At 48.7% G+C, this 22,158-nt stretch overlaps 1 protein-coding gene across 1 annotated transcript in view; it reads right to left on the reverse strand.

Annotated features, from left to right (window-relative positions):
* Window positions 1-1,811: 1,811 nt before the first annotated feature.
* The window catches only part of BTBD16 (BTB (POZ) domain containing 16), a 52,423-nt gene continuing 32,076 nt past the window's right edge, over window positions 1,812-22,158 (reverse strand). The window contains exons 11-16 of the mRNA XM_010859221.1: window positions 9,493-9,584; window positions 8,542-8,624; window positions 6,806-6,883; window positions 5,568-5,666; window positions 3,452-3,640; window positions 1,812-1,954 (exon numbers count right to left, since the gene is read on the reverse strand). Coding sequence (XP_010857523.1) covers window positions 1,886-1,954; window positions 3,452-3,640; window positions 5,568-5,666; window positions 6,806-6,883; window positions 8,542-8,624; window positions 9,493-9,584 — 610 coding nt within the window. The 3' untranslated portion in view covers window positions 1,812-1,885. The remainder of the gene's footprint in view (window positions 1,955-3,451; window positions 3,641-5,567; window positions 5,667-6,805; window positions 6,884-8,541; window positions 8,625-9,492; window positions 9,585-22,158) is intronic.

Below are 22,158 nucleotides of genomic sequence, written 5' to 3' on the forward strand. Positions count from 1 at the left end.
AGAAGCAGAGCAAGGCTATCTGATGGTCCTGAAACCACAGCAGGAGTCTGCCAGGTAGGTACTGGGATGACAGCGTGAGCTGGAGCCATAGACGAGACACAGCTCCTGCTGGAAAATGCTGTCCACAGCCCAGAGGGTGAGAAATCCCCAAGTTTCTCCCAGTCTCCTATTCTCCAAACTCCCAACACCAGTTCCTGTTGGCTGGACCTGGCCAGATGCAAGTGGGGGAACAGGCCTGCAGGACAGACCCATCTCCCAGTTCCTTTGTCCAACTCTTCCACTAGGCCCCTTCTCACACTCCCACCAACCTCTCTCCCTGCCAGATCACTCTGCCCAGGGCATCGCTCCTCTGCTGGGAAGGGGGCTCCTTTAGCCCATCTGCTTCTAAGGTGATCATTAGACTAAGTTTTGTCTACCACCTTGTTGTCCATACAGCATCAGCAATGCTCCATCACGTTCCCAAAGACACCGGATAACACTCTGTGATGGACACACTCTAAAGTGATCCCTTGTATAAGCCTCTCCCCTTGAGTATAGGTGCAACATGTGACTCTCTTGTAGCCCAGAGAACATGGTCAAGGTGATGGGTCATCACCAAGATAACCTTAGATTATGCAAGGCTCTGTCTTAGCAGACCACAGTGAGAGAAACTCTCCTGCTGGCCTTGAAGGACAAACAGCCATGTTCTGAAATGTCTCTAGAGAGCCCCATGTGGCAGGGAATTGCAGGGGGATTCTAGAACCTGGGTGGCTTCTTCCCAATAATCAGTAAGCAGTCAGGCCCTCAGTCATACAGCTGCGAGGAAATGAATCTGCCAGCAACCTCACGAGCTTGCACATGGCTTCTCCCCACTCATGTCTTCAGATGAGAACACAGCCCAGCCACCACTGGATTGTAGACCTGACCCTGAGCAGGTGATGCGGCAAAGCTACCTGGACTATTGAGTCACCACAACTGTATAATAATAAATACACTCTGTTTTATGCCACTAAACTTGTGGTGCTTGACTACACTGAGATAGAAAACTAATCCACAGAGTGAGAAGAGAAACTCTCTTCCCTTGTTTTCTCCAAACCACAGAGTTCCATTTAAAAAGGTGGGACAGTCAGTAAGTCACTCCATACCTTATAATTACTGTCGTCCCTTCCTACCTCTTCTTCTGCCATGGTCAATGGTCAGGTATGTTGTTCTGTGTAGCAGGCAGAGAATGCGTCATGAAAGGGGAATCCCTGCAGCTCCCCACTGGACTATGTTGTTGCTGCTGGTGCTCCCTTCAGAGTGTTCCTGAATGTAATCAAGTTAGAGCTGAACTCAGGGAGCTTTGGGGTCAGTGATGGCAACAGACTCATGGCTCTGGTACTTTCCATCCTCAAACAACACAAATGGGAGTGCTATAGTTTGAACATGTCTCCCCAGAATTCACGTGTTGAATGCTAACCTCCCAAGGTAATCTCATTAGGAAATGGGGCCTTTGGGAGGTGAATAGGTCTGGAGGGCAAGGCCCTCCCTATGGGATTAGTGCTCTCATTAAAAGAGGCCCCAGAGTGCTCCCTACCCCCTCCACCATGTGAGGACATGGGGAGAAGACAGCCGTCTACGAATCAGAAAGCAAGTTCTCACCAGACAGCACGTGGAATCTGCAGGCATCTTGACCTTGGACTTCCAGCCTCCAGACTGTGAGTAATCCAGTTCTGTTGTTTATAAGCCCCCCGCCCCCACAGTCTGCGGTGGTTTGTTATAGCAGCCCAACAGACCAAGACAGCGAACAAAAGGGCTAATGCGACCACTGCTAACAAGGAGAGTCAGCTGAGTATTTGAGCAGTCCCTTTCATGTTATTTTATTTCTTCTTATGTGGACCAGTGGAAGAAATTCTTCTGAAAACTGTTATGATAATGAGAAGACAAATGAAAAACTTGCATAGATAGGGATGCCCACAGTCTGGATTTTCAAGGCCTAAAAGATAAAACAAAGCAAATGAAACTTTTAGGATAAATGCAATCACCCTCTAGAAGGGTTGAAAAGAGGAAGGCCTAGCAACTGTGTAAGGTGCTTGCTTCTCAACTCTGGCTGCACACCAAGAATCATGTAGGGAAGGTTTTTAAAACAAACCTGAAAAAATTAAGTCTAACTTGAACACAAGAGAGTGCACCAAACTTAAGGATACATCTTAATGGATTTTCCCAGGTGAGCACTCCTATGTGGTCACCATCCTGATCATAATAAAGACCATTTCAGTTACTTCTGAAATCTCTCTCATATTCCCTCCTGGTCAACATTCCAGCTTCCCCTGCTCCCGCCTCCACAGTTCCGTTCAGTCACTCAGTCGTATCTGACTCTTTGCGACCCCATGGACTGTGGCACGCTAGGCTTCCCTGTCCCTCACCAACTCCCGGAGCTTGCTCAAACTCATGTCTATCGAGTCGGTGATGCCACCCAACCATCTCATCCTCTGTCGTCCCCTTCTCCTCCTGCCTCCCACCTGCACAAGGAAATTGCTATTCTGATTTCTAACATCATAGAGAATAACTTGAGAAGCTTTGAAAAATACTAATACTTGGGCCCCCCCCCACAACCCCCACAGGATATCTGTTCAAGTCTGGGAGGCACTCAGACCTGGGAACTTTGCAAAGGACCAGGTGATTCTGATTGCAGCCAGGACTGGTGTGCACACACACACCTATTCCCTGAAGGGCAGTGAGGGCTTGGATTCACAGCCTCCCAGCACTGCAGACAGGCTCTCCGGCAGGTTCTGGATTGCAGTCATCAGGAGCAAAGCCAGGTACTGAATCCACCTGGATGCCAGGGCAGCCCACTGAGGCAGATGACCTCAGTTCTTCTCGGATGAGCAACAGGCAGGTGGGCTGGGCTGTGGATTTCGCTGGAAGTGATAGGTGATGTCCAGGCAAGAGTGGAGGTGCTGGCAGCAAATACCCTCCACCAAACATCCTGCTTCCCCCTAAAAGTACCCTTCCATATTTATAAAAAGAACCCGCGTGCATACATGCTCAGCCACTTCAGTCATGTCTGACTCTTTTTGACCCTATGGACTGTAGCCCACCAGGCTCCTCTGTCCATGGGGTTCTCCAAGCAAGAATACTGGAGTGGGTTGCTATGCTCTCCTCCAGGGGATCTTCCCGATCCAGGGATTGAACACATGCCTCCTGTATCTCCTGTACTGCAGGATTCTTTACTGCGGAGCCACTAGGGAAGCTGGAGAAAGGACCTGGTGTGACCCAAGTCAAGCAGTCTGGTTTGACTTAAGAGTTTTCAGTATGCCCAGATTTCATTCTAGGAGGTTTCTCTTTAGTGTAATTTGAAGCTGTGATAATCCTTTAAAAACCTAACAAACTTCTCCCGTAGAGCACTGGAGATGTAAAGCCAGTGATCCCAAAAAAGGTGCGGAGAGAAAGAGCAAAAAAAAGAAATCAAAGAGAAAAGACGAGCACGCACGTGGCTTTTGCAGGATGGCTCGGCCAGCCCGAACTTCTGCGTGATCTGGTTCGTCCTGAACTCTTGCCACTTGCCGTCCACCGTGGTCTGGGCTCTGATCTCGTATGTCACCAGGCGCTCGGCTCTTAGGCTGATGGGAGTGTTCTCATAGACCGTGGAGGCACATTCCAAGTCAGTGTGCCTTATTCTCTGCAAGAAGGGGGACCCGCCTTAGGTGGGACTGAAACCAGGGACCCAGAGTCAGCGAAACCTGGTTCCTGGCAAGCCCTCCTGTCTGATGTGTGCAGGGAGCAAGCACTTCCCCATGGCCCCATTTCCCGAGCACACTTGCTGCTGAGTCAGTTGGCATTTGAACCCTCACCGTGAGTAACGGCCGATGGACTGGGGTTTGGACAATTCAGGAAAATGCCAGGAAGTCAATCTGTATTGAATTGGAAGGTCTTCACATGGCTTTGCCAGAATTTAGAAACTGACATAGTATTCATATGAGCTCTTCGACTACTGTTAAATAATTCATCTCTTCCATCCAGTAAAATCCATCATGTACGGAAATGCCTGAGTCACTGAAGACCAAGGACTGGCCCAAGGAAGAGAGGTGACCCACTCAAGGACACATAAAGAGGTGTGGCTAAGCTGGAAGAAAACCCAGGTTTCTCATTCATGTATCCATTCATGATCCAAATGTACCACCCCTACCTTCTTGATACTGTGATTGGCAGTGGTAATAGATATGATAGGACCTCCCTGGTGGGCCAGTGGTTAAGAATCTGCCTGCCAATGAAGGGGACAAGGGTTTGATTCCTGGTCTGGGACAATCCCTCATGCCATGGGGCAACTAAGCCCATGTGCCACCACTACTGAAGCCTAGAACCCGTGCTCAGCAACCACAGAAGCCAACGCACTTTGCAAAGAGGAGCCCGCACACTGCAACCAGAGAAAGCTCTCTCACAGCAATGAAGACTCAGTGCAGCTGAGAATAAATAAATTTTAAAGAGATATGGTAGTATTAAAGATACGGTTTCTCAAGGAGCTTAAAGTTTACGAGACTTCTAATCCAATCCCAAGTGGAGCATAAGGATCCACCATCAGAGTTGTCACCATCATCATGGGGCCTGTTCCAAGGTTTTTGCACAATTTAACACATTTAATACTCACAACAACCGAGGGAGGTAGGTTGTATTACCTTCTCTATCTTAAAGTTCTGGAGAGTGGACCTTAGGAGGTTCCTGAGCTCACCAAGATCATGCAGCTCACCAGGCAGTTTGAATTCAGTCTCTACTCTGAAAACCAGCTCTCCTGCCTCTCCTCAAAGTCCAGCAGGAGCTTGGAAGTGAAGGCCTTCACCCTCGTGCCTCCTCCAGGGTCCTGTCCACAGCTCTGCTTTGCCACCCTAAACAAGACCATTCCCTCTGTCTTTACAAGCACTATGCGCTACCTCCACGAAAGAAGGGCCACCTGTAAGGCATCACCCAGCATGTACAAGTTGAAAGCAAGTTGAAAGATTTTCCTGGCAGTCCAGTGGTTAAGACTTCGCCTTCCAATGCAGGGGATAGGGGTTCAATTCCTGGTTGGGGAGCTAAGATCCCGCATGCCTCATGGCCAAAAAACCAAAGCAGAAACAATACTGTAACAAATTTAATAAAGACTTTTAAAATGGTCCATATAAAAAATCCTTAAAATAAAAAAAGAAAGAAAATGAATTGAGCCCCAGATGTGGTTTCAGAGGACTAGCATTTAACCCTGGCCTTAGCAGTGGAAGCCATACAAACGTGAAGACATTCAGTTTTGAGATGCTTATCCGTTAAATGGGCTAATAGCAGCAACCTCACCACGTTGTTGCAAAAATCAAATGACGTCAAATCTATCAGCCTGATTAACACCAGGCCTACAACACATTCCAAATGAATTAGCAATTCATGTTTAATCAATTATTATTAATTCAATATGAATTGACTGAATCTCAAAGGCTGTTTCAGAGACATACCTCTCTTAACACCAGGCCTACAACACATTCCAAATGAATTAGCAATTCATGTTTAATCAATTATTCAATATGAATTGACTGAATCTCAAAGGCTGTTTCAGAGACATACCTCTGCTCTGCTGTCTTTCTTACCTGCATATGAAAACTATAGGAGGTAGTGTCATGCTTGATTCCTTTTATCTCAAAGAAGAATCCATATAAGGTAATCACTTTTGAATGTGTTGTATACTCCTAAATGAGGAAAGGTAAGCAACAAAGTGACAGGAAAAAAAAAAAATCTCCAGTATTCAAAGGGAAGAGGACATAGCAAAACCAATTTTAGATGAGAAAGACTAAAGGGACTGATTTGTGATTTAAAACACGACAACAATTTTAGCCTAGGAAGGAGAAGAAAGGACAAACTGTAGTGACTTTACAAAGCTCTACAGGTTGGCACTCAGGGGCTATACTTTTCACTCTACATGCCCCTTAGTGGGGAGAAGAAGAAGTTAAGCACGTTCTTGGATGACCCTCAGTCTGCAGACCTTTAAAACAGAGTGTTTTGCTACAATTCAGTGGGCCTAAGAGACCCTCCATGCCCACAGCATTACAGGGTGTCCTGGCCACTGCTGTCTGCAGTCTGTCCACTTGGACAGATCTCTGCAAGCAAGGGGCTGGACCCAGCCCTTCCAGGCTTGACCCAAGGGCAGTATCTGATGATAGATTCAGGACCCCAAACCCCTAAAATATGAACTCTTTTGAGGTCACTTCTTAGTGGCTTTAGTGAAGAGGGAGGGTTGCAGTCATTTCCTGGAGAGCCACGCCTATCCAGGGAGCCCGAGACAGTGCAGCTGCTGGCCCCTTGGGCTCCTCCGGCAGTTGAGTCCCCGGCTGCTCTGCAGCCGAGCTCACGACTCACAGCTGGTTCGAGTCTGGGCTCCAACAAAATAGCTGCCCAGATTAGCCACCTTGGCAACCTTAACCACGGGCTTGGAGTGGAATCTCTTCTTGAGCGGTTGGCAGCTCACCATATTTGTGGTGAAGAGGATGACCAACTCATCCCAGGTTGCCCAGGTCTTTCCTGACTTTAGAACAGAAAGTTCCACATCCCCAGGGAAATGACTCCAATCCTGAAAACTGAGACAGCTGGTCAACCTCATGGGGTGCTGTAGCTGTGTATATCAAGTTACTGAATGGCCTATCCCAGGGCCCTGTCTTGTGAATTTTACCCCTGAGCAGATGGTGAGTGTTCAAGAGCGACACCTACAAGTTCCTTTTCTGCCTTGGCCATCTTGCCACAGGTAATAATTGACCACGGTCATTGTACAAAGGTCTCTAACCAAGCACGAGGTGGGATGGTCCTTCCCCTTGCTCAGTCTGGTGGTCAGTACCTGGTTAAAAAGCAGCCCGAATCTCACCGCCTGGGTGCTTAGGTCTTTCACGTGGGCCATGTCGCCCCCATTCTCCAGCTGAAAGGAAAACACACACCACTTACCAGCAACCTGATTCCCCAACAACATCTTCACTGCATCGATCCCAACATCCCTCACTGTGTTCAAAAGAGTTCTGTCTCTGGAGCCTACATTCACCCATGAATCCAGTCCACAGTACTTACTGAAAACCTGCTAGTCAGGTACCCTGCTCAAGGATTTCCCAGGATGCAAAGATGAGGACACGAAAAATGCCCCAGCATTTTTTTCTTAGCTGAGAAATAAAATGTGTTCATTGGGAGCCCAATCACAAGGCAGAGCATATTCTTGGCTACAAACTCAAGACCAGGTATGGCCCCACGTGGCAGGCTCCACGTGATGACTGGGGTCAGGAGGGAGCACATTTCAGGAGGATGACATTGGTGGTAGAGGGCAAAGGGAAGGAGGTGTGTGGGCCAGAGGATATGAAGAGGGAGGTGGGGGACTCCCTGAGGTGTCCAGCTCCAGCTCCGAGACTGTCCCCCCTCTCTCTGTCACCCCTCTCCTTCTCTGCTCCATCAGAGCACAGTTCTGAGTTACACCCCAGAAGAGCACAGTTCCGTGGAGACCTTATCTGCTGTGCGGGGGCCATTGAGCCCTGTGGTTTGCACATTACAATACGTGTTTGTTGAGCTGAATTGAATTTTAACTAGTGACTCATAAACCTTCAGAACTCAAACACTGCCCCATTTCATCTCTGAAAATGCACGATTGGAAGCACATAAGAAGCACAATAGTTTGCACGGACAATTCACAAAGGGGGAAACACCACATGGAAAAATATTCATATTTACTAGTAATAAAAGGGGTGCCTATTAAAAAATGAGATGCCATTGTTCACTTCACAATTGACGCAAGTGATGGAAAAGGAAAATGCTCTGTGTTACTGAGCTCAAAGGAAGGCACCTCATTTATCACTGGGGAAGGAGTAATTTGGTCCCAAGTTTGCTAATATATATCAAGAACAAAAGTGCACACTCCTTTTGGAGCCAGTATTTTTTACTCTTCAAATTATCCTATAAGAAAATAATTCTCAGTCAAAATAAACCATCATGTGCAAATGCATTCACCATACAGTCTATTTATAATAGTTAACAATCAGAAACACCATGACTTCTCTACAACAAAGAAGAAGCCAAGTAGCACTGGCCAGTCACCAAGTGGTAGGGTTAGGGTTAGGTTTTGTAGCACATCCTTTTGGTGAGTTTGCAGCCATTAAAAATGGTGATAAAAGAACATTTCATTACGCATTTCTTTTTTAAGACTGGAAGGTCATATGCAATGAGATGTTAGCAGTAGTTGTTTTGGGTGATGGGTCTGAGGGTATGCGTTTGCTTTCTTTCAATTTCTCTGCATTTTGAAAATGTCCAATAATAAGTACATGACATTTGCTTTGGTGAGGGGACTCAGTGTGGAGGGCCATGTGGCCAATGGTCTCTGACTCTTCAGGTCAACAGGGCTGATGCTCTAAACACCTGGGCTCCAAGGCGGGGCCACCTCCCTCCTCCCCTCCAGGCTTGGCTCTGTCCACTTCCCCTGGGGAAGGATCCAGATACTTCCCAACCTCAGAAGCCCAGAGGTTTCAAATGCAAAACACATCCCCAGAAAAAAGCAAAGGCAATAAATTTTGCTGTTTCCTTGTTGAGTTGGCGACTTACCGCGTGGTAGTGGTTGGCTGTAACCCGGACCAGCCAGGATTCAGGGAAGAAGTTTATGTGCCTAAGCTCTTCCAGATCCTTGCCTGGGAAGATGCACAAAGGGAACATTCTTATGGATTTATTCCTCACAGAACCGCAAAAGTCTTGCTTACAGAGGAGAAGAGGAGGAAGTCAGGAGCTGAGAATGGGAGAGCATTCCTATCCCATCCTTAGACATGCGGGACCCAAGTGGGACATTCCAAGGCACTTTCTCCCAAAGTGTCCACAGCCAGCCTCCCCCATGCCCCGCCCACAATCCTGCCCAGGAAGGAGGGTTGAGATCCTATAAACAAGTGTTTTTGGAGTGTCTAGAAGCCATTTGGACAAATCTAGCTGGGCTCCATCAACCATTTGTTGGGTTTAGAGCTACTCATTCAATCTGGATGACTAGAAATGGCTTTGAAAAAGTTCTCCAATGTCCTTTCAGATGCAAAAACCTCACCGAGTGGCCACCTGGGCTGCCCCAAACACACTCCCCAAGAGTGCCCTCTTTTTCCAAGTCACAGCTGCCTTGCCTTGGGCCCAGAGCATAAGGATGAGGAAACTCTAGCCCGGAGCACAGACCCACCGAGCAAGGGAATGACCCAGAGGGGCTGCCGCACTAAGAGGCCAGGCATTTGGTTAGTTGGCAACAACCCAGTCCTGGGTGCCGAGTGCACTTTCACAATCACTGGGTCTCTTCCATCCATCGTCATGTTTCACAGAAACTCTGATTATCCCCGTTTTACAGACAAGGAAACTGAGGCTGGGTGGCTAAATGACTTTCCCCAAATCACACACTTTGGAAGTGATAGAGCCAGATCTCGATCTCAGCTGACTCTTTTGGAAATGGCTGGTGGGCTTCTCTGGGAGTGCTGAGGGGCGGGGCAGCCAACAGCCTCCCCTGGACGCCCTCCCACGGGCAGGACTTACCTTTGGTGATGCTGTGCAGACGCAGGCAAAGGAAGAGCGGGATCAAGTTCTGTCCCACATCACGGTCCAGAAAGGCACAGTTCTTGGGGAAGCTTAGCAGAGGTGCAAAGAGGATAAAAGGCTTTCAGAACCCTCCTTTCTGGAATAGGCTGGGGCTCATGAAAGTCACATCAGGGGCTAAGTGAGTCCACCCACCAGAGGTAGATGGTGCCTGGTTCTCTCTTGGATGGATGGGGAGTGTGGAAGCAGAGGGCAGCTGCCACTGAGGTTTTTACGAGACAAAAGGCTATATATCCCTGTGTGTACCACATAGTGGGTGCTTGACAAATACTTATTAAGTGATGATGGAACACATGGGACTGTACACAGGGTTTCAAAATACATTTTCTCACTTGAGTCTCACAAGCTTCTCAAGGGGGCAGACAGGACTAATACCATCGGCTCCATTTTACAGAGGAAAAAACGATGACTCAGCCAGGACTTGAACCTGTAGCTGCTGATTCTTCCTGCACACATGCTGCCCTTTGAGTAACTGGCCAAAGGGCAGCTGAGGCATTTCAAGAGCACTTTCTGGGACTTCCCTGGTGTTTCAGTGGTAAAGCAGCCGCCTGTCAATGTGGGAGACACCAGAGACACGGGTTCTGTCCCTGATTCTGGAGGATCTCACGTGCCATGAAGCAACTAAGCCCATGTGCCACAAATGTCGAGCTGCTCTAGAGCCCAGGAGCCACAACTACTGGAGCCCAAATGCCCTAGATCCCGTGCTCTGCAACGAGAAACCACTTCAGTGAGAAGCCCCCAACTGAAAAGCCCATGCAGCAACAAAGACCCAGCACAGTCAAAACTAAATAAAACTGTTTTTAAAGAAGCACTTTCTGGTAGAATTAAAAGGCAAGGTCAGATGAGTGGGTAACTCATTTTAGCAGCTGGTTCCGGGATCAGCTCTGCAACACTGTTAATACTAAACTCGGTTAATTTCCACACGTGGCTGACGTCAGGGCCGGGCTGAGATCACACTCACCTTGAGAAGACACGTACACACATCCACTCCTGTTTTGAAACAACTTGCTTTGTAAAATAGTCACTTTTGACCAGTGGGGACAACAAGGGATAATTTTCCAAGTCCCTTTGGAAACGTAGCCATTCCCTCAAGTCAGTTCCTGTATGAGACCAGCCAAGGGCACTTTTAGGATATTTTTCCATGAATCAGGAGTGGTGTCCAAATCACACCCTGTCCCAGCCAGACTGAACGCTCCATTGGCTCTGTGTCCTGCCTCTGCTGGGGGTGCCTACTGCCCTGCCTGGGGACCATTTGTTTCACAAGATCTGAGAATTCCTGGGGCTCCCCAACTCCTCTTCATGGCAGTGGTCCCAGGAGAGAAGATCAGGGATGCTGAGGCGTCGGGAGAGGGGATGGAGCACGAGGACGAGTGAGCGAATGCAAATTCAATGACTATTTATTAGAATCCACTGGGGACCTGGGCTTCCCCGGTGGTGCTAGTGGTAAAGAACCTGCCCACCAATGCAGGGGACATAAGGGACATAGGGTTCGATCCCTGGGTCAGGAAGATCCCCTGGAGGAGGGCATGGCAACCCACTTCACGGTATTCTTGCCTGGAGAATCCCATGGACAGAGGAACCTGGCAAGCTACAGTCCATAGAGTTGCACAGAGCTGGACACAACTGAAGCAGCTTAGCAAGCAAGCACTGGGGACCTATCTCTGGAGTGGATGGACCAGGCATAAATAAAGGAAGGCTGATACTTCCAGGAGTGCAGGGCTATTGATCCTGGAACCAGCCCTCCATTACCCAGGGCAGTAAGAGCTGGGCTGGTGGAGGCCATGCCAGTACCCCGAGAAACATGGACCTCTTAGCTGGACCAAAAACTCTTGCTTGCCTCCTTTTTCTGATTTGAATGCCACTTCCTTCTCTGCCTCTTTCTTACCATTTAATGGAAGAAGAAGCTGGGCAGCATTGTGGCAGGTTCAGGCATCAAGGAGGGAAGAAGGGGCTGATGGCACAGCCCCCCAGTCCAGATTCGTGCTCTGAGGAATAAGCCTGTACTCTCGGCAAGGGCTCCCCCAACCCAGAGCAGCCTGGGAGAAGACCAAACCTGCTGGAGCTGCAGGTTAATATGGTCTCAGCCCAGAAGGGAAAGGACCACCTAGAAGACAGATTTCCCCTCCAGCTCAGAAGCCCCCAGGTGACAACTCCACAGATTGTGGGAAGGATGCTGGGAGGGTAAGGAGGGACCCGAGGCTCCCTGCAAGAGGCGCTCAGACCTAACAACCATTAGCCAGGACCTCTACGGACAGACCTCCTCCCTGAGAGGACCCTGGAAGGGTTTTGTTGAGACAGGCCCCTTTGGGTCACAGGAAGTGGGACTGATGGTGGCTGACTTGGCTAGGTCACAAGTCAGCTCATCCATTGCCCAGCCATGCTTGGGGTCCCGGAGCTCGGGCCCTGGAGTCAGACAGACCAGGTTCCAGTGCTGGGGCAGCCAGCCATCAGCCACGGGATCCCGCCTCCCCAGGCTTCCATCTTCTTCTCCGTCGGCGGGGACAATAGTCAGTGTACTTCCCTGGGAGAAGCAGAGGTGACAGTTCTTGTGAAGTGCTGGGCACAGCTGCTGGTCCCAGTGGTCCTCCCAATCACCACCACCGTCTCCTCCTCCCAGGGAGAGACCTGGACTGGAGCCGGTCAAATGCAGATCAGGCTTTTGGTGGCGCTCATTATCACTTATTGTTCAGTCGCTCGGTCGTGTCTGACTCTTTGGGACCCCACGAACTGCAGCACACCAGGCTTCCCTGTCCTTCCCCATCTCCCGGAGTTTGCTTAAACTCATGTCCACAGAGTCAGTGATGCCATCCAACCATCTCATCCTCTGACGTCCCCTTCTCCTCCTGCCCTCAATCTTTCCCAGCATCAGGGTCTTTTCCAATGAGTCGGCGCTTCGAATCAGGTGGCCAAAGTATTGGAGCTTCAGCTTCAGCATCAGTCCTTCCAGTGAATATTCAGGGTTGATATCTTTTAAGACTGACTGGTTTGATCTCCTTGCTGTCCAAAGCTGCCACCCTCTAACTCAATGGAGCTCCAGGCCACCTCAAAGGAAGTAAACAGTGGCCTCAGCTGCTAATTCTCTATATTCCCCAAACATCTGAGTGGTGTGGTCCAACCCCTTGAATCAATGGGCATAATCTTGCCACTAGAGCCAAGGGGGTGGACCACAGCAGAGCCCGGACTCTGTTGAGACTTCTGGAGACAGCCCGAGCATATCAGTCTAACTCAATTCCGCTGGTCAGGGTGGGGAGGGGGTGGCATCTGGATTTTCTAGACCAAGGATAAACACACTCATCAGTCTCTTTATGTCACATAAAGTGGGGAAGCTGGCTGTGGAGTTAGAGCCCCTTTGCATGGCTGTTTGGTGGACTCAAAGGCTGGCCTGGCTTCCCCTGGTGCTGTGTTCTGTCTGTACAGACACTTTGGGGTTAGCAAGGGCATGGCAACCCAGTCTAGTATTCTTGCCTGGAGAATTCCATGGACAGAGGAGCCTGGTGGGCTACAGTCCATGGGGTCGAAAGGAGTTGAACATGACTGAGCAACTGAGCACGCACTGACTAACGTTTCTGAGAAAAGCTTCAGGCTATGGTGTCTGACTTTTAAAGGTCATCGGAAACCCTTGGAGCATGAGCCCCTTAGGGAGGATGGTTCATAGATCCTTGATCCTGAAAGACACACTCAGGGTTCTGCTCACAAGGCACTGGGAACACATCCCTCCTTCTGACCTCCTGAAAGACAGCGCCCAGGAAAAGTCTCCATCACACCAGCGCAGGCTGTCGCTTCAGAGCTGCTGTGAGCCATGACCTTCTCCCTTCCTCCATCCTGTCATCAGAATCATTTACCCTTCAGACTCAGAGCCCCATTAGCCCAGCACTTCAAATTTTAGCCTTTTAAATGCACTCTACAATTCTGACTCATGCTACAGCACGGATGAAACTTGAAGACATTATGCTAAGTGAAATAAGCCAGACACAAAAGGACAGATACTGTGTGACTCGACTTACATGAGGTTCCTGCTGCTCTTTAAATGCTAAGTTGTGTCCGACTCTGCGACCCCATGGACTGCAGCCCACCAGGCTCCTCTGTCTGTGGGATTCTCCAGGCAAGAATACTGGAGTGGGTTGCCATTTCCTTCTCCAGGAAATCTTCTTGGCCCAGGGTTCGAACCCATGTCTCCTGCTTGGCAAGTGGATTCTTTACCACTGAGTCAACCTGAGAAGCAGATGAGGTTCCTAAACAGTAAAATTCACAGAGACAAAGATAGCACGCTGGTTGCCAGGGGCGGAGGGAGAGAGGAATGGGGATTTACTGCTTTACGTGTAGGGAATTTCAGTTTAGGAAGAACAAGTTCAGGAGAAGGATGATGGGAACCGTTATATGACAGTGAGAACGTACGTAATGCCCCTGAGATATACACATAAAAACGGGTAAAATGGTCATTTTTATGTTCATATGTGCTTTTTACCTCAATAAAGAAATTGGTGTTAAAAATTACTTCATCCCTATGAGAAATGTTTGAATATTTTAAAGTGAAGTTTGAAATACATGACGGACTTGGGGGCGATAATACACGACAAGAAAGGGAAAGGGCTTTTTTTCAAAAGGTAACTCGGTGCAGAAGACCCGGACGCCTTGTGAAACCCAAGAAGCAGGAAACGGTCCCCACAGCTCCCGACACCAAAGTGTGGTAAAGAAACAACAGTTCTGAATGTCACCAGCACCACCATCACCCACCAAATGCCACTGCCATTCAGGGCGTCCTGCCAAGTGCCGGGCTGGGCCTCTGCTTTGAGTCAGAATGAACCTACGTCAGACTGAGGAGGGAGCATTGTTAACCTCCAGTCAGTAAACAGCAGTAGTGGGACTCAGACTCACGGCTGACACCTTTCAACACACACTTCATTTATGGAATACGTTCGGCTCTGCTTCCTGGACTGTCAACTCTGTGAAGATGGGGATTTTCATCTGTTCTGTTTACTCATATTCACAGCACCCTTTACAGTGTCTGGCTCTCCGCCAGCTTGCAATAATGTTAACTGAATTAACCAGATGAATGAACTGGTCCTTGCCGACCCACCAGGCTCAGTCCCACCATCCCACCCCTCAGCTTACCCGTAGTTCCTAGGAATGCAGTTCCAGCCCAGGGCATGTGTGTGCACACACGCATATACACATCACACACATGTGCATGCACAGGCCAGGCTATTCTATGCCAATTTTCCTAACTCCTCATGGGGTTCTGTCTGTTGTTGCCATGCTTATTTGTCAGGCCAAGTCCTATTGGTCATTTATCGAGAGCAGTCAATGTCATCTTGATAAGGAAGATGAAGATGGTCCTGACCTTTGCCCAAAGGCAGAACTGAGACTAGAAATGTTATCTAATAAGGACTCTAACTGCCCTTTGCAAAGGCCTCCTGCCTTCAGACACATATTCCTTGTGTTCTCCAAAGTCTCCACTCTTATGGTTGAAGAGGACGTTTGGGGTTCACCCAGTTTGGGTAGAAGGGCTTCCCGGGTAGCTTCCCTTCCCACTTCCCAGGCATAGTGGTGAAGAATCTGCCTGGTAATGCAAGAAACGGCAGGTTTGATCCCTGGGCTGGGAAGATCCCCTGCAGTAGAAAATAGCAACCCACTCCAGTATTCTTTCCTGCCTGACAAATCCCATGGACAGAGAAGCCTGGAGGGCTACAGTCCATTGGGGTTGCAAAGAGTCAGACACGACTGAGTGACTGAGCAGGCATGCACAGTTTGGGTGGAAAGCCAAGAAGCCAGGTGAGGGAAGTGCAAAGGTAGTAAGGAATAGGAATAAATGATATTTAGGCACCTTGAAAAGAAGGAGATTCAATTTCCTGGAAGCCAAGCTAAGGGGGAAGGGAGCCATGTGGTCAGAGTCAGAGAAGAAATCAAACCAAGAAATGCAAAAGTCAGGTCATGAGAAATCCTGACTTGAAATATATGAACCTCCCTGCATAGGGCTCAATGGAGAGACTCTGAGAGAGAACAACTTAACCACCTTCAATTCCATGACTCATGGAATACTTCAAAATGAATGTTCCTGTAAAGAGATCTGAGTTTCACACCGGGGTTGCCCGGTTTTATGAACACTGCATGGTTACATCTACAAACGCCACCCATTAATCACCGGAGATGCATGGCTTCTGCCTGACCTGGCACCCAGAGTTATAGTGCATTTCATTCCAGACGCCTGAGGGCTGGGCCACGAGGGGTGCAGGGCATGGCTGGGTGGCTCTCCTTGGAGGCTACTCTCGAGTGGTGTATGTGAGGAGGTGGTGCTGGGTTTGTAGACCAGGGTGCACACACAGCCAGCACATGCTCTTGTTCTCTCTGCAAAAGACTCAGAAGGAGTCCGTCCAGTGTGCAGGTGGGATCCAGGAAGACTTCCAGGAGGAGTCCCTAAGCTCTGCAAAAACTGGGTCAGATTTGGACAGGACATGAGAAGGAGGAGGAGCTTCCCTGGTGGCTCAGACGGTAAAGAATCTGCCTGCAACGCAGGAGACCTGGGTTGGGAAGATCCCCTGGAGAAGGGATTTGCCTGGCGAAATCTATGGACAGAGGCTACAGTCCGTGGGGTCACAAAGAGTTGGACATGACTGAGCGACTTGCACTTTTACTTTCACTAGGAAGGAGAAGACTTAACTGCAGACGTCAGGGAATCTAATATTTGGGACTGGGTGGAAACTGACCTCATTGACTGCTTTCAATGACCTCCTTCTGGTGAGGTTGCTGGAATCCACCCTTGCAGTGTCTGCGAGGGACCCATTTAGGGCTTAATGAAGCAGCTAAAGACAAGAATAACAGGTCTGTTCATGACTTGCCCTTAACTCTAAGATCTCAAAAGATGTGTCTGAAGATCTAGGCGCCCCAGGTCTACCCAGCTCCACCACCAATTTGCAAAAGTAAGCCCCTACCCTCCCTGGCCATTCATCCCTGAATAGATTTTACAGACATACTATTGAGTAAAAGAAGCCAGACATGAAAAGTCTATGCTCTAAGATTCTATTTATGTAAAATCCAAAAGCAGCCAAGACAATCTCCTAGAAAAAGAAAGCAGGATATTGTTTACCTTGGTGTGGGAGAGGTAGTGACTGAGATAAGACACATTAGGGGGCTGGTCAAGTTCTGTTTCCTGGTCTGGGTACTGGTTATGGGCTTCCCTGGTGGTTCAGACAGTCAAGAATTTGCCTGCAATGGAGGAGACACGGGTTCGATCGTTGGGTTGGGAAGATCCCACGGAGGAGGACATGGCAATCCAGTCCAGTATTCTTGCCTGGAGAATCCCATGGACAGAGGAGCCTGGTGGGCTACAGTTCGTGGGGTTGCAAAAGTGGGAAAGAGTGAGTAACTAAGCAGGTGTGTGCACTTTGCGGAAATTAATTGAGCTGTTCACTTAAGGTCTGTGAACTTTGCTGTATGTTTTATATTTTGATGAAAAATGTACTTTAAAAAAAAGTGGAAAATTTGCCTCTGGCCCTTTTCCCATGGATGAGTCTTTGCAGCTCCCCTGGGCTTCTCAGACTGCTAAGTGGAATGAAAGGATGACTTTTCCTCCATGGACCAATGAAGGCAGTGGGTTTGCTTACATTTTTTGTTTTTCTTACAAGGAAATGTTAAATTTAATTCTGGACAGCCTATTTGTTTTTCTAAATTAACTACTGCCAGGAAAACAGGCTGTGGGTGCTGAGCTGTGTGCCTGTGTGTGTGTGTGTATGTGTGCGCATGTAAGTGTACACACATGCCTGTGTCCTTTCTATACTGATGAGTTTAGACAAAAATGAAAATAAGCTTGAAGATGTTCTTAAACATGGTGATGAGCAAATAAATCGCCCCTTTAACTTTCCACTGGTGTCCCCAGGAGTATTAATCGCTCAGTCATGTCCAACTCTTTGTGACCACACGGACTGTAGCCCGCCAGACTCCTCTGTCCATGGAATTCTCCAGGCAAGAACACTGGAGCGGGTAGCCATTCCCTTCTCCAGGGGATCTTATGGATCCAGAAATCGAACCTGGGTCTCCTGCACTGCAGGCAGATTCTTTACCCTCTGAGCCCCCTTGGTGCCCCTGGCATAGAGAAAATGTCCAATAAATATGTTGAATGAATGAAAGAAAATAGATGAATAAAACACAAGTGAGTACAAAAGACTTGGACATATATCTTTATTTGCAGGTACAGTGGTGCCGAAGGAGTTAACTACTTAGATACCTTCCCTCCTAGCTCAAGACATTGCCAAGACAGATGAGCAAAGGAGTGTCTGGTCTGTTTGGCTCAGTTGCTGCTCCAAACTCTCCTTTCTGGACACTGGGCCACTGTTGGCCCAGCTGGAACCCCGAGCTGCAGCTCAGCCTCACTCCTGGCTGGTCTGACACTCAGGCAGCTACTCTCGCTGCTGTCATGCTATGAAAGTCCTGTTGCGGAGGTCCACTCTGACCTCTCTTCTAAACCACTCTGTCATTTAAATAATTTCAACAACAGATGCAACTTTAAAAATGGGGCAAGCCAGCCAACTTCCTTTGTTCTCATTCCCAGGCCCGTGTACTGTCTCCCAAGGTCTGCTCTTCTGCCCCACCTTTCAATGCTCCTGACGTGTCCCCGTCAGTGGCCATGGAAACTTCCCTGCCTAGCTGTTCCCTCTGTCTTCACTGGACTGTGGAGCTCAGCTCTCCTGGTGACTCAGTTCTGGAGACCATGGCTTCCCACAGGCTCCCTCCTCCACCCCAGGAGTAGAGGTGCCTTCTCGAAGCCTGAGCCCTCAGGCCAGCAGCTCTGAAGCTCAGCCCTGAGGATCCTCAGGCCAACACAGAGCCTGGGCACCACCAGCGCCTGCTCATGTCCTAGGTCGGCATCACCAACCTAGTGAGACATTATTTCTTGCTGAGCCTCATGAAAGCCTTAGAACTCTTCCTAGTCTAGTCCACCAAACAGACCCTACTCATCAATAAAGATGGAAGGACTTCCCTAGCATTCCGGGGGTTAAGACTCTGCTCTTATCCACTACAAGGGGCGCAGGTTCCATCTCTGGTCAGGGAACTAAGTTCCCACATGCCGCAGGGTGTGGTCTAAACACATAAACAAAAAAAAGCCACACCTCCTATTTTGAGTTGCAGCAGACATGCTGTTCTCTGAGTCTGGCATCGGCATAGTAAGACCCACTTCTCTGATGAATGTTTGATGGAGAAGGAAATAGCAACCTACTCCAGTATTCTTACCTGGAGTATCCCGTGGACGGAGGAGCCTGGTGGGCTAACAGTCCATGGGGTCATAAAGAGTCGGACACGACTGAGCGACTTGACTTCACTTCACTTCATCATTCCCTAAGCTGTTACATGCTCAGCATTGTGCTCCGTAAGCTAGGGCCACAATATAGGATTACAAACCCTCCCTTTCAAGCTGCTTATGATGTGCCCGGGGAGGCAAAATGCATGTGCCCACCAAGCCGTTCATAAGGAACCAGTGGTTGAAGCTCCCACAGGGTCCCCTCCATGGATGGACAGAGAAGAAGGGGCAACGCCAGCTGGCTGGAGTGGGGGTGCTGGGGAGAGAGACTGCTGATCCCTTGGCTCAGTTCAATTCAGTCCCTCAGTCGTGTCCGACTCTTTGCAACCCCAGGGACTGCAGCACAGTAGGCCTCCCTGTCCATCACCAACTCCCGGAGTTTACTCAAACTCATGTCCAAACTCATGCCATCCAACCATCTCATCCTCCATCATCCCCTTCTCCTCCTGCCTTCAATCTTTCCCAGCATCAGGGTCTTTTCCATGAGTCAGCTCTTTGCACCAGGTGGCCAAAGTATTGGAGTTTCAGTTTCAACATCAGTCCTTCCAATGAACACTCAGGACACACATTTGGGAGGTGAAGTCATTGACCAGGGAGACCTGTAGGTGCCACCATGCTGAGCGTGGGTAGTGAGCTGGGATGGTAGGCAAGCCACCCATAGTCCTAAAAATGGGCCATGGGCCTCCAAGTTGGGGGTGAGCCTGGGTGATCACCAGGGGGAAGAGCATCTGAGGTCCAGAACTGTCTCGTCTTTTCTCCCAAGAGGACACCAAACTTGCCGGAGGGAGAGGGAGGGGAAAGGAAGGAGGGATGCAGGGCAGGTGGGCAGGCTGGCAAGACTCTCTCCCACCCTGCAGTCAGAGAATATAGCGCCAGGTAAAGGATACCATCCCGAATGCTCAGGTTGGGCAGGGAGGCCATTTGGAAACACATGAACGGTTTCCAACAAAGAATCCCAGCAGGCTCGGGGCCTTGGAGAAATGCACGACGCAGAGGGCTGAGGTCCGGGATCAAAATGGAATCACTGTGGATTCGGGAGGAATGGAGAAGCTATAACTGTGAGACCTACCCCCAGGCAGGAGGAAGCTTCGAGACCCCAGCTCAGGCAGGCCCAGGAATCCTCACTTTCAGGGCCATAGGCCTCAGCTCCCTCACTTCCACTTGTTCCTCTCCCAGTAAAAAACAGTTGAAATGAATCACCTACATTCTAGCTCATTTCCTATCTCCCGGTTCTAGACGTTTCCAGTAGGAGACCTAACCTGGTGCCAAGTAGTGACTTTTCCTGGTGTGCATGACTCACTGGAAAAAGTGCCTCTTGGGCTATTAAAAGAGTTGGCGGGGTGTGGATTTAAGACATTCGAGTTCAAAGCAAATTATATAGAAGCTAAGCAAGGACATATCATTCTGGCAATGAATACTGCTTTCCCCCGATAAGACAGGAAAAAACGGGCTCTTTAGTTGACGTGGTGCACAGATGTTCTAGGAAAGGATTAACTACTTCGGAACAAGGCCAGTGAAATTTGGCATAAGCTGGTCAACGTGCTGATGAATGTGTGGAAGGTGTGTTTGCTAAATGCACTTGTGCAAAAGGAAAGGCATCTCCTGATTTCCTTGAACACACCTTATCTTGCTTGGAAGCCCCCATCACTGCTGATGTGGGGAACAGAAGGTAAGCCTGCCCATGAAGGTAAGACAGTCCATCTAGGGTAGATCTTCCTGGCGCTGTCTTTGCCCATAGGACCACCACACTCAGCAACCAGCATGGATGATATGAGAGTATTTACAAGGTTTTAATAGAGGCTAAAAAGACACAGTGGGTGTCCCAGGTGGCTCAGTGGTAAAGAATCTGCCTGCCAAGGCAGGAGATGTGGGTTTGATCCCTGATATAGGAAGATCCCCTGGAGAAGGAATTGGAAGCCCACAGCAGTGTTCTTGCCTGGGAAATTCCATGGACAGAGGAGGCTGGTGGGCTACAGTCCACGGGGCACAAAGATTGGACATGCCTGAGAGACTAAACAACAACAAAGAGATGCAAAATAGGTAACTGCTTTCACCTGCACCCCCAGCCTGTTCCCGGGCCCCAAACTGCCCAAGCTGACATTGCTAATGGGCCGAACAGACAGAAAACACAGGCAGAGGAGGACAGGGCAGGGGAAGGAGATGCGCTGCAAGGCAAGTTTAGAAGCAACTGGCTAATAACAGCACTGAACCGATCGGCAGCCTCAGGACTGTTCCAAACACCAAACCTGGGGGTTCACTACTGAACCAACTGCAGCATGCACAAGAGAGGAACCCTCTCATTCCAGGAATGGGAAGCAAAGCTTCTTGGCAGTTGGCAAGTCTGGGTTCAAGTCAGGCTCTAACCCCTTATCACTTGTATGATCTCTGACAAGATAGTCATCTCCACCTCAGTTTCCTCATCTGTGAAATGGGAATAATAAATCCAGCCCCAAGTATGACATAGATTAAATGAGATTACAAATAGAAAGTACTGATCAGAATTGCTGCATTTAGTAAGCATAATTAAATGGTGCCCATCCTTATCCTGTAAGTTATTTTTAAAATTAACTGGAGTATAGTAAAATTATCGGAGTATAGCAAAATTATTAGAGTATAGTTGCTTTACAATGTTCTGTTAGTTTCTGCAGTACAGCAAAAGGAATCATTTATATGTATACCTACATCCCCTCTTTCTGTAATTGTCATTTTTCACTGAAATGTTGAGATATATAACTTTTAGAATTTATAAGCTTAGAGAGTCTAAGAGACTAGATTAATGCTATGAAGTCTTTTTAAGTTCAAATGCTTTTTCATCTGTCCAGAACATTCGGAATGCTGCTATCCAGTGAGACACAAACCAGAATGCTCTGGTCTGATTTAGGCATATTTTAAGTATGAAAAACTCAAGGCCAATACAGAATGGTAATTTCCCTGAGGGGAAAAAAGTACCTTTTGTATCATGCTTTTTACTGGACATAGAACACGTGACTGTCATAGACATGACATAGCCTGTCACAGTCATGGCACAGATGCACATGACTGTCTCATAACTCCTATTATACATGGAAAAGGCAATGGCACCTGACTCCAGTACTCTTACCTGGAAAATCCCATGGACGGAAGAGCCTGGAAGGCTGCAGTCCTTGGGGTCGCTAAGAGTCGGACACGACTGAGCAACTTCACTTTCACTTTTCACTTTCATGCACTGGAGAAGGAAATGGCAACCCACTCCAGTGTTCTTGCCTGGAGAATCCCAGGGACAGGGGAGACTGGTGGGCTGCCATCTATGGGGTCACACAGAGTCGGACACGACT

Source organism: Bison bison, unplaced genomic scaffold, assembly GCF_000754665.1.
Source record: "Bison bison bison isolate TAMUID 2011002044 unplaced genomic scaffold, Bison_UMD1.0 scf7180017864456, whole genome shotgun sequence".
Lineage (NCBI taxonomy): Eukaryota > Metazoa > Chordata > Mammalia > Artiodactyla > Bovidae > Bison > Bison bison.